The 11,927-nt window shown below is 32.1% G+C and overlaps 2 protein-coding genes across 2 annotated transcripts; one reads left to right on the top strand and one right to left on the bottom strand.

The window, feature by feature from the left end:
• Positions 1 to 104: 104 nt before the first annotated feature.
• Positions 105 to 6,162, bottom strand: LOC130444600 (CST complex subunit STN1-like). The gene is made up of 5 exons (XM_056779830.1): positions 6,017 to 6,162; positions 5,880 to 5,966; positions 5,612 to 5,824; positions 2,649 to 2,866; positions 105 to 1,030 (listed from the first exon to the last, which is right to left on the bottom strand). The coding sequence occupies exons 1-5, from the start codon at positions 6,048 to 6,050 to the stop codon at positions 881 to 883; spliced, it is 702 nt and encodes a 233-aa protein (XP_056635808.1). The 5' UTR covers positions 6,051 to 6,162; the 3' UTR covers positions 105 to 880.
• A 1,565-nt stretch (positions 6,163 to 7,727) lies between these two features.
• LOC130444599 (isoleucine--tRNA ligase, mitochondrial) lies at positions 7,728 to 10,756 on the top strand. Its single transcript, XM_056779829.1, has one exon. It carries the CDS (start codon positions 7,874 to 7,876, stop codon positions 10,715 to 10,717), a length of 2,844 nt encoding a protein of 947 aa, XP_056635807.1. The 5' UTR covers positions 7,728 to 7,873; the 3' UTR covers positions 10,718 to 10,756.
• Positions 10,757 to 11,927: the final 1,171 nt, after the last annotated feature.

Here is an 11,927-nt window from a genome sequence, read left to right as displayed (position 1 = left end):
TGCTCCTCTACAGGTCTGGGGTTTTGGAAGTTGTGTCTGCTGTCCTGGATGGAACAGAGGAAAAACATACGACCATTGGCCAGAATAAAACGAAAAGAGAGATCTGATGGGGATATATTTATTTTTTTGTTTTTCTATATAACGGACAGTGGTTATCACAAAATTCACAGTATTCCAGCACGTTAGTTTACTGGAACATATCGACAGCCACATTACAAAAGCCTGTAAGTACAATCTTATTCGAAAATATGTTTTTGCGCTTTACTAGTCAATGTTGGCTCGTTGCACATTCTGACATCACCAAATGAAACCTTTGAGGTTCTATGTTTTGTCTATCACCTTTTGTAATAACCTGTAAGTTAGAGATCTCAAAATCATGGAGCAACAGCCTGCAATGAATTCGATTGTTTTACATAACTACTCCCCATTTTCCTATGAGGGCAAAAGTCTGTAAGAACCAAGTAAGTTATAGGTAAATACCTATAAGTTATGAAATTGAGTTTAAATCTTATTTCACAAAAGTAAAAACCAAAAATTTTACTTAAAACATTTCATCTTTGTCTTAAGCTTGCAATAAAAATAAAACATAAAATGTGAATTTTATAAAATAAAACATATGCAGCACATTTTTAGTTTTTGCACTTACAGGATTTTGCAACGTAGCTATCGATATTTGATAATAGTCTTTTATTAGTCATTAATTCACAAATTTAATAATTATCAATTAAAACTTCAATCTAGAGCTAAAAATAAAAAAATTTAAAAGTTTACCTTTAATATCTAAGGAAGATAACACAAAACGCCCAATCAGATGGTGTGATTGTAAGAATAAAAAACATAATCAATAAAATTATGAAAATTAATATGATATTTCACTGAATTATTCTTGACTGTACACTTCACGATATAAATAAATCATTTCTTCTAAATGTGACATAAAAATAAGAGGATTGTATAACTCTCTGTTGATTCTTTTAATAAATACATTTCTACCATGTGTATATTCCCTTAATGTACCAATTATTTGAACCTGAAATAATTTAAATTCAATATTCCATATGAACATGATTACTAACTAATCAATATTTTTTTATACGAAAAAGTGAAACAAACACTAGTTCAAATTAGGATTTGGTTTCGTCTGTTACCGCATTTGATGGATATTTAATTAATTGAAGCATTTTCCCAGCTACAGTGAGTAGTCACTAATGGCCAGATCTGAGAATATGATGGGTACGGAAGCCTATATGACAGTTTATGGGAGCGCAAAGAAGAGGCCAAAAGCCTCAGATTAGTGCTATATTATAGCATAACCAAGGCGTCCATCTCCAAAGCTGGAAGGAAAGAGGATGGCAATTCCAAGGCAGTCCCTAACAAGGACCCCGGAGAAACCAGTCCACCATGGGAGGCTGTCAGCCAAGTAACCTCCGCCAAAGAAGAGGAGCCGGAAACACCCGTCATGGATGCTCACTCGCCAGACTGGGATCGGCGAACTCACTCGCGAAATCAAACTAGTGACCGGACTTCTAACCGGACACTGCTATCTAAGACGTCATCTTCACACCATGGGCATTACGGATGATCCAGAATGTCGCTGGTGCATGGAAGAGGACGAAACTGCAGACCACGTTATCTGTGAGTGCCCTGCACTCACACGGACGCGGTTTAAACACCTGGGCAAACCCCACAACCTGCCCAACGACAAAGGGTTCAAGCTAAAACGCCTGATCGGCTTCTCAAAGGACATCGGACTTTGGTAACGTCAAGTTGGGCACATCGGGTCTATAAGATAATTTTTTACATTTATTATTAGTTCTTAAATGGTACAAATGAACTACTTTTAGTATTAAAATAAATAGACCTTGGAAATTATTTATAATAAATATATAAATATTCTCTTCATTATGCAAATAGTATTTACGCATATAATTATAAAAAATTGCAAAATAAGTCACATTTCTCTACTTTGTCCCCTTCCATTGAAAAGAATATTTCATAATTTTAAAACTAGAGTTTGTGGTGTTTCCTTTTAATGATTTATCATTTCTCCATTCAAAAAGTTTATTGAGAAGAATCAACACAATAAAAACAAAATGATATTGCAAAATTAGCTGAAGTCACTGCAATACACTGTATGCAAAACTAAAATATGATAATTTCATGTTCATGATATAAAAAAGTAATAAATAAGTTATGAAAACATGTCTGCGCTGACCATTATATTGATCTTCACCTCCCTTTGCACCTATTTGGTAATATGGCAAAGGAGTACTACCAGACATTGTGGTAACAATGACTCCATATTTCTAGAGCTACATCACATCCTCTATTAGTAGAATTGCAAATAATTCTATACAGTGTTTTTTTACTGGATAACACTATTTTTGTTTGCTTATAAATGAGGATAATGTAGCTAATTTTGATTTTATTTCATGTCATTTGTTGAATAAACGTGAAAATTATTACATTTTTTAATAAAAAATTTATAATTTAAACATGTTAAGAATTGTTTTATAAAAATATACAGTATAACCTAAGTATTTGATAACAATGATAGAAACATTCATTTCTTATTTAATAGGATGTTGTTTCAATTTTTTTATTAAATATCTAAATTTGTTACAATTGTATACAAATATATTACTCACAGTATCTCCTAGTTGTAATTCATGGAAATCTGGTATAGATCTCTGCATATAATCAAAAGAAGACATTAAAACTCTAGCTGCCTTTAGTAAACAAGTTTCAGTGTGTTTATTTTCTTCCATCCAGCTTCTACATGTTTCTAAACCTTTATTTGATTGCTTCATGTAAGCTAAATTACTCATTGATATTAAACATTTAATTGAACTTGTACCATCATCCACTATAATAGAAAAAATCATTATTAAAATTGTATTAAAATTTAAAGCATGGAGTTAAAAGGGGGTTTAAGATGATTATTGTGAAGGAATATAGAAGAAAACAATCAAAAGAAACAGAACTTATAGACAGGGAAATTCATACAATTTATTTTCTACAGATGTCTGCTGGCAACCTTAGGCGCCATATGATTTGTGTCCAAAGCCTTATTTATGTTTACTTCTCCTTGTAAATCAGGAAATAGGTAAAAAGATAGACCTACCTTAAGAAAAAAACTGCACCTTAACATAACAACATAAATGTAAGAATTTAACGAAAAACAATAGTAAATACTAACAAAAAAATCAATGAAATACAAACAGCTACATAACTTAAGCCAAAATACTAGTAGTCTGACAAGAAATAATGATAGTTCACAATTAGAAGGGGTAGAGATGTTTAAATTATAAAAATCACACTGAATACACTGTATATATGAATATCGCCAACGGTTCCAGAAATTTCAACTTAGTTATAAAAATGACAAAAAGAAAATTAAGCAAAGTTATGTAGAAACAACAGAAGTATAACAAAGTGCCATTACAACCAAAGTTAAATTCAAAAGCTAGTGGATCAGAACCTACATTTATAAACTTACCCTATAGACAGTTGGTAGCATTTCTAATTTATGTTATGTTAGGAACCGGACCAGATCAGAGCTATCCAATTTATTATTTCAGTAAATTTCAAAATCGTTATACAAATAAGCCTTGGTCATACTTAAAAATGTATTGAGATTCTTAAAATCAACAGAATTTTGATTTGAAATATGAAAAATCTCAGACTTGGCATATTATTAATACTTATATAGATTATGATTACGCCAACCATATAAAAGACAGAAAAAGCATTTCTGGTTATGGTATCAAAATTTTTAATAATTTTGCCTTTTGAAACAGGAAGAAACAAGCAACAGTTTCTCTCAGTAGTGCTGAAGTAGAGTACAATGCAGTTCTCTTCATTGAAGTTATTTTCTGAAATATCAAACAAAAATACTTTTCCTAAATAAGCATTTAAATGTTAAGCATCATTTTATCGGGGAATTTGTTAATAACAATATATACAGTTGAATTATTTGTCCACAACAGAGCCAATCACTGATATTTTTACGCCATTAGCACCATCAAACAAGAGATATTTTTGTGATAAGCTAAACATTTGTGTTGGATAAACATAGTTTATATTTTGTTACTTCTGTTTGTGAAATTAATAAGTTAAATGAATTGTAAGCTCTCATTAAGGTATTACTTTTTAATAATTTTCATGGAACAAGAATTGAGATGTATTAATACTGGCAATTCTTAATTTGTGAACAGACCCATAAACTATCAACCAAGTACAGTGATTTTATGGTTCTGTAGACCTCTCGACAAGTCGTTTTTGTCTGCCATATTTGTTATTCAAGTCTGTTCTACCCCAATAAAAACTCTTCTATAAACTGATCGATTTACTAGAATAACAACAGTTGTTTAAGAATCAAATGAAGAAAATATAATACTAATAAATGAAGGGCTCACAATACAAATAGAGCACTAACTATGCAATAGTGAATCAAGTCCTAGTTCTTTTGATATCCGCTAGACAGCAACAAGTTCTGTTGCTTAGTGATAGATTTTTTTTTTCAGAATACTAATAAAACAAGTCCAAGTGATTGTTGCAGCAACTGTTATTTCAAAAAAATCAGTGCTAAAACTGATGACAAAAAGACAGCCGACTCAAAAGCAGAAAAAGAATTGTATTTAAGATAAACTGAATTTGATGTAAAAGGCTCACAATCTTAAAAAAGCATTGCATTTCCTTAAACTCACAACTTCAATAGTCTACTATAAGAGAAATCTTTACGTCTATAACTTTGGTATTCATTTTAATAACAGTACTGCCTATATGTACGTCTGAGACTAGTGGCGGAAGATCTAGTTTCATGCTTTACTGTTGTTGTGTCTTTTGATTTATGCACCTGCACAACAGGAATGTAAAAACTAGCTACACTCTGCTGAAACTTCTTCAAGCCCCTTATTGGATGTAGAAACAACTGATATGAAATTTATGATTGTACATAGTGATTGGTATATCATTAAAACTGCAGTGAAGTGAATAAGACTCAGTTTGGAGTTATAAATAAGAGGGGAGTTTTTGAACACAAAACCCCTCAAAGATGCAATCACAAACAGGATAAAGGACATTGAGGTCAGAAAATCAATTGGCTTAAGATATGGTGGTTGAGGTTTGAAAAAGCAGGACCCAAATAAAAATAAATGAATCTTCGGGGTTTCATGCCTTGAATATATTGAAAGAGACCAGCAAAAAATGTAGACTAGGTAAACCTCTGTGGAAGTGCAATTGAGCCCACCCCCTATTTATCATAAATACTTTAGAAACCTTCCAGGGAATCAGACAAATTGTCAAACCCAGGAAAAAGGGAAAGAGTTTTTTATGTCAATTAACTCTTCCTCTCGACTAAGAAATACTATTTTTTTTAAATATGTTTAATTTGATCTCCATGCAGATGTGAAAATAAAGAGTACAAACAACAGTTTAGTTGGTTCATTACTTTCTAAAATTCTTTAGAAAACATTTGAACCAAGTACACTATTTTGGATTTTTTGGGGTTATAACATGAAATTTGTTCAAAAAAAACTATGTAAATGTCTATGTTACTCCTTAGAATGCACTTGGTTCACTTTTATCCAGAACCCTACAAATATCTTACCATCTATGAAGTAATACTCCGAACTTGCATATTTATCAACCACTTGGCCACAAATGTACACAGACGTAAATTCAATATTTTTATGAATAAAGCAACCATTTACTTCTTTAGCATCCAAAAAATCTCTGATAAAGAATTTCGCTATATTTTTTGAGACCATTATATTTTCATTAAACTTCTGTCTATTTGAATCACATTCAGTAACTACCCAATCTAAAATAAATTTAATTTTTAAATGAAAATTATATCAAATGCCGTAATAATGTACCTCTTGTTTTATCGTATACTTGAGTTTCATTTTCTTCACAAGTAGCTGTTTTAACAAATCCTTGTTCATTTTTAATGATCAGCCAGTCTGAAAATATTTAATTTAATTAATGATTTTAGAAAAATTACTATATTTACTATTAGAGTCTTCAGGAATTGTATTGTTCTCCATTTTTAGATCTCCAGAAAAAAAGAGCAATGTATTTGTCAAAGATACGTTTATACATTATTGTTTCTTGTCCTAACCTGTATTAAAATTGGTTAATTTAAATATCTGACTTTTTCAAAACTATCCATAGAATCGCCGATTCCGAATCAGTTGAAAAATTGTGAAAACAATTATCAATCACATATATCATTTATCTATGAAACAAAATATCCACTTTGGGTGCGTTCCACTAAGTGTTCATAACGTCTGAATTACTCTTTTCTTTATACCTCAGTCGAAAGTACGCATCTTTTATACCTATTTCGAGTCAGAAACCAGGACTACTGATCTTCAATTTTCTACCTCGAAATAGGTGCAAAAGACAGGTACTTCCTTTTGACCGACTATACACCACACGGGCAGAAGTTTGAGAGCTCCGCTACGTCTAGGGCATCATGGCGAGTAATTCAAGTAGAAATCTCAAACTGTCTGCTTGTCACCTGAACTGTAATATACTATTTGACCGTTCGACAATCAAAATACGTATTATGACAATTCGACCTAGTGCGTATGTAAACTGGAATTTTTAGTACCGTTGGTGATATTAATACTGAACACACTGTTTATACTACCACTATACCAACACACACAATTACACTCTATGTCACGCGTTCCTTCAGTCTCTGACGACGATAACTTGGTTATCGAAACACGTGTCAGACAGTGTAATTGTGAGTGTTAGTGTAATGGTAATGTAAACAGTGTGTTTAGTAGTGCGCATGTGTAATGCTCGGAGCTTGGAGCCTTTGTGGAATGTGTCAGCACGATTCTAAGCCTTGAATTGCATTAGAAACACTGAACATTGTTTCTGTATATTCTCAATTTCAACTCAAAATAACCAAACAAAACAAAAATATCAAAGATTTATGAAAAGTTAAAAACTGTCCGATATTGGAAGTCATAGAGTTTATATTAAAGATAGAGCGAAGTATTGGAACTTGTCCAATTGTTCACTCTCTATCCCTCTCTACACTATTCTGATTGAAACATAATTACGTCAGAGTTTCGAATGGTCGAAACGGCAAAGGAGGTGAATAACAAGTTTTGATTATAATTTCGATTAGAGAGAGATAGAAAGTGGTAAATCCATAGACATATTAATTGTAGACTGCTCGTTTGATGTTGCAATATTAGAATGAGATACGAAGAAAGTTACGGTAGAGCTATCTCTGTCAATCGTTCCTCCAAATTTCTTGTATGGTACTCCTTCCTCTGTTATATTTATCTCCACCTTAGACCAGAGGCTGTTTCTTTCTAAAATTAGTACAACTTTTCAATATAGAAATTATATATATCCAGCTGTCTAGAATTACTATCGGATCTATCTTTAATACTAATTCTATTGAAAAATTGAAGCAGAATTCAAGTCATTCGACGTCGATTGGATGGTTAAAATACTCTGATGAGAATTCTCATTAAAATTTCTGACCAATAGGAACAGAGTACCGTACAATGGATCGTTAAAAATATTCGGACTAAAGTTTTCACTAAAACTTATGATCAATAGAACTGAGTATCAAGGACTCTTCTAGAAAGAATTTTTTACGGAAGAGTTCATGGCAGAGTGCAAGCTGTTGTACATGGAAAGTCATATGCTGAAACATCGGGATCTCCGTAGAAAGAAGAATTCTAAGAATAATAATTTTATCTATGTTTCATAATAACACTAAACATAACCTCTTAAAATGACGAAAAATTTTAATTTTAAAATATAATAAAAAGTATTGTCATATTGTCAAAGACCCAAAATTGTCAAACTGAAGCAAAATTATCAAATTTCACATAAAATGTTATTCAAGAATAATATAAGAGGAATAAATTATATCAACAAAGCTTCTTTCTGTGCCAAATCACAATCTTCAAAAAAATATAGTAGAACGATTTTATTACCAAAAACCCAGTTTCCTTTGAAGTTAAATAACAGTAAAATCGTAGAAAGAGATGAATCTGTGTATAATTCAGCCGGATTCGAAAAGCTTTATGATTGGCAAAGAGCACATTTGTCAGAACCAGAATTTATTTTACATGATGGACCACCTTATGCTAATGGAAATTCACATATGGGACACGCTATAAATAAAATTTTGAAAGACACAATTTTACGTAGCAAGATTTTAAGTGGCAATAAAGTCCATTATATACCAGGGTGGGATTGTCATGGACTCCCTATCGAATTAAAAGCTTTAACTGGTGTTAAAGAAGAGGATCCTATTGAAATTCGCAACAAAGCAAGAAATTTCGCAAAAGAAGCTATTGAAACTCAAAAAAGAATGTTCAAGTCATGGGGTGTTTTGGGTGATTGGAAGAATGCATACACCACTTATTCAGCTGACTATATGAAATTACAATTTAGACAATTTTTTAAATTATATGAAAAAAAATATATTTACAGAGATGTTAAGCCGGTATTTTGGTCTCCTTCATCGATGACAGCATTAGCAGAGGCAGAATTGGAATATAATGAGAAACATGAAAGTACTAGTGCATATGTCAAGGTGAAAATTATTGATAAACCCAAATTAGAGATTTGTGCAACTAAAAATCTTTATGCAATTATTTGGACAACCACTCCTTGGACTCTACCTTCCAATCAAGGTATCTGTTATAATAAGGTTTTGTCATATTCCATAGTGAAATCATCTAATTTCCAAGATGACTTGTTCATAATTTCAACAGATTTAGTCGATGACATTGCAAAGGTGTTGAATACTACTTTAGAAGTTGTAGAGGTTATTCCAGGTAGTGACCTAGAAGGAATCGTTTATCAACATCCTTTATATCAAGATAAAATGCATAACTTCGTTTCTGCATCCCACGTAAGTAATACCAAAGGTACAGGCTTGGTACATTTAGCTGGAGCACACGGACCAGACGATTTTTTAGTTTGCCGTGAAAATAATGTGAGTATAGTAGATCTAATAGATGATACAGGGTGTTATGTAACAGAAGCTGGACCTTCATTAAAAGGCAAATATTCATTAACCGAAGGAAATGATGCAGTATTGGAGCTAGTACAAGATAACTTATTGCACAAAGAAATTATTACACATTCTTATCCATATGATTGGCGAACTAATAAACCTGTTATTATTAAGGCTAGTAAACAGTGGTTCATTAATACAGAATCAATCAAAAATAGAGCTGTGGAACTGTTAGAAGATGTGAAAATTTTTCCAGCAGATAGAAGTGAAATATACAAAAATAATTTGATTAAACAAATCCAAAAGAGACCGTATTGGTGTATATCCAGGCAAAGAAAGTGGGGAGTTCCTATACCCATTCTATACAATAAAACATTGTCTGATGTAATAATTAATGAAGATAGTATCAGTCATTATTGTAGGCTTGTAGATGAAGTGGGAACTGATTTTTGGTGGAAGATGAATACAGAAGAACTTTTAACAGAAAATATGTATCAATCTAATGACATCATTGTCAAATGTGAAGATATAATGGATATTTGGTTGGATAGTGGTTTATCTTGGAGTAAAGTATTAGATGGTGCAAAAGTAGCAGATATGTATTTAGAAGGTGTAGACCAATTTACAGGTTGGTTTCAATCCTCCCTTCTTACATCTGTAGCACTTAGGGATAAAGCACCTTATAAATCAATATACGTTCACGGTTTCGCAGTTGACCAAAATGGAATTAAAATGTCAAAATCTCTAGGAAACGTCGTTGACCCTTTAGAAATTACCACTGGTAAAAATGATAAAACTACTTATGGGGTTGATGTGCTGAGATGGTGGGTTACTTGTCATGCAAATCAACATGCATTAGCAAGTGTTAATACAAACACTTTGGATTCTAGTGCCGAGGAAGTACAAAAGATTAGAAGCGTACTTCGATTTGCTATAGGAGCTTTAAGTGATTACGAAAATGAAAACATTGAAAAGTTCAAACTATTGTTTATTGATAGATATATGTTGCACTTGTTGTATAACTACCACAATAAAGCTTTAGAATTCATGGAGAACTTCCAGTACCACAAATTATCTAATGCAGTTATAAACTTTCTCACAAATTCTGTATCTGCTTTGTACTTTAATAGTATAAAAGATCGTCTTTATTGTAATATCGTTGACAGTACAGAGAGAAGATCTGCTCAGTTTACACTGTACCAAATACTTGAAATTGTAACTCAATCTGTAGCCCCTATATTACCACATTTAGTCGAGGAATTATATTTATATTTTCTTCAAAAACAGAACACCTCATATTTTACAAGCGAGCATTCGAAGCCTACTGAGGAATGGAAAGATTCGAAAATTGAAAAGTTATTTGATATAATTTTGTTATGCAAACGTGATATTAATAAGGAGATTGGGGCAAATACTACTGATAAAGTTGTCGAGATTATGTTTGCTAAAGATGTGTGTTTTTATGATATAAAACCAATAAGCAATTTAAAAGAATTAGAAAAGCAACTTATTGATATTTTGCAAGTATCCAATGTGATTGTTACACAAGGTGATATAAGTAAAAGTTATCGAATCAACATAACGCAAAGTAAAAAACACGTTTGTCCAAGATGTAGAAAAGTCAATGCTGACCATGATGATGAATTATGCAGGAGATGCTATGAAGCATTCAATTATTTGAGAAGTAAATCTTCATTTGTTATTAACTGAAAAAACTTTTAAATAATAAATGTTTTTTTAGTACACGTAGACTCATTTCCTACCTTTCATAAACAAAGGTAAATACTTGTAGGATTCAACATGAAATCAAATAATCCCAATGGTTTTGGAAAAAAAAAGTTTTTTCTGATGATAAAAAAGCACTTTTTAAATAAGTTTCATTTTTTTAAAATTTTTTGTGAATTTAATCATCTTTTCCTATACCATGTTGCAGGATCTGGATCATTTTTACACTGATTTGGATCCACTAAAACTTATATGTTCTATTTTTAGTAAGTATAAGGCAGATGAGGGCAATAAATTATTTTATTTTTAAGACTGTGGACGCAATGGCTGGATAAAATGATTACCAAACGTATTAAAATAGATAACTATTAGAAACTTTGGACCTTTGTTTTGAATGTTTAATAAAAAGGCATTAGAAGCATCAAGAAATTATTAATATATGCAAACTCTTTTTTTCTATCATTTAAAAAAGTCTCATCCCTGCAGATTGGAAACTTATTCCTGTTCAACTCGTACCAAAAATGGAAAAAAGAAGGTTCCCAACAACTACCGTTCGATTGCGTTAACCGGCAAAACTTGAGTCTACTAACATCATCAACGACCATCAATACGACTTTCAAAAACAAATCAACCGGGAATCTCCTGACTTATGTCACCAACGTATGGTCTAAAGCTATAGAGAAATATGAGGAATCCCGAGCAATCGCATTGGACATATTGAAGGCTTTTGACAGGGTTTGGATTGCCAACCTATATAAATAAAGATCATACAGTTTTTCGTCCTCACCTATCACTCGCTATCGATGGACACACCTTAAAAATATTTGGGATTAACGCTGGTGTTTCCAGGGATGCATCTTGTCATCTACTTTCTTTCTCTGTACATACAGCATACAGCTCAGGATTTGGTCCTATCTGTATATAAAATATTACCATCAGTGCAAATTCGCTTATAGGGCCTTGAGGTTGGAAGCAATATGTCCTAACATAGTCACATCGTCATATTAGCAAAGGCAGCTTCACAAAAACGTGTAGCTCTCTTTAAGACCAAAAAGCTATGGCCCAGATTCGTCCATCATTGAAGTATTGCTCGTACATTTTGTGCTTGGCTCCCAAGAATACCCTGAGGATGATTGACTCAATACAATAGAGAAATTCGACTTATAGGCGATACAGAGTTAACAAGAAACTTGAC

Source organism: Diorhabda sublineata, chromosome 5 (genome assembly GCF_026230105.1).
Source record: "Diorhabda sublineata isolate icDioSubl1.1 chromosome 5, icDioSubl1.1, whole genome shotgun sequence".
In the NCBI taxonomy this organism is placed as follows: Eukaryota; Metazoa; Arthropoda; class Insecta; order Coleoptera; family Chrysomelidae; genus Diorhabda; species Diorhabda sublineata.
Note: the sequence above shows the minus strand (reverse complement) of the source record. Positions and strands in the feature narration are given on the sequence as shown.

Excerpts from the sequence above, each read along its gene's own strand:
- LOC130444600 (XM_056779830.1), bottom strand. The coding sequence starts at position 6,050 with ATGGAGAACAATACAATTCCTGAAGACTCTAATA. Across the intron at positions 5,825-5,879 it reads AGTATACGATAAAACAAGAG|ATTGGGTAGTTACTGAATGT; the intron begins GTACATTATTAC and ends AATTTATTTTAG. Across the intron at positions 2,867-5,611 it reads GGAGTATTACTTCATAGATG|TGGATGATGGTACAAGTTCA; the intron begins GTAAGATATTTG and ends TTTCTATTATAG.
- LOC130444599 (XM_056779829.1), top strand. The coding sequence starts at position 7,874 with ATGTTATTCAAGAATAATATAAGAGGAATAAATTATATCAACAAAGCT.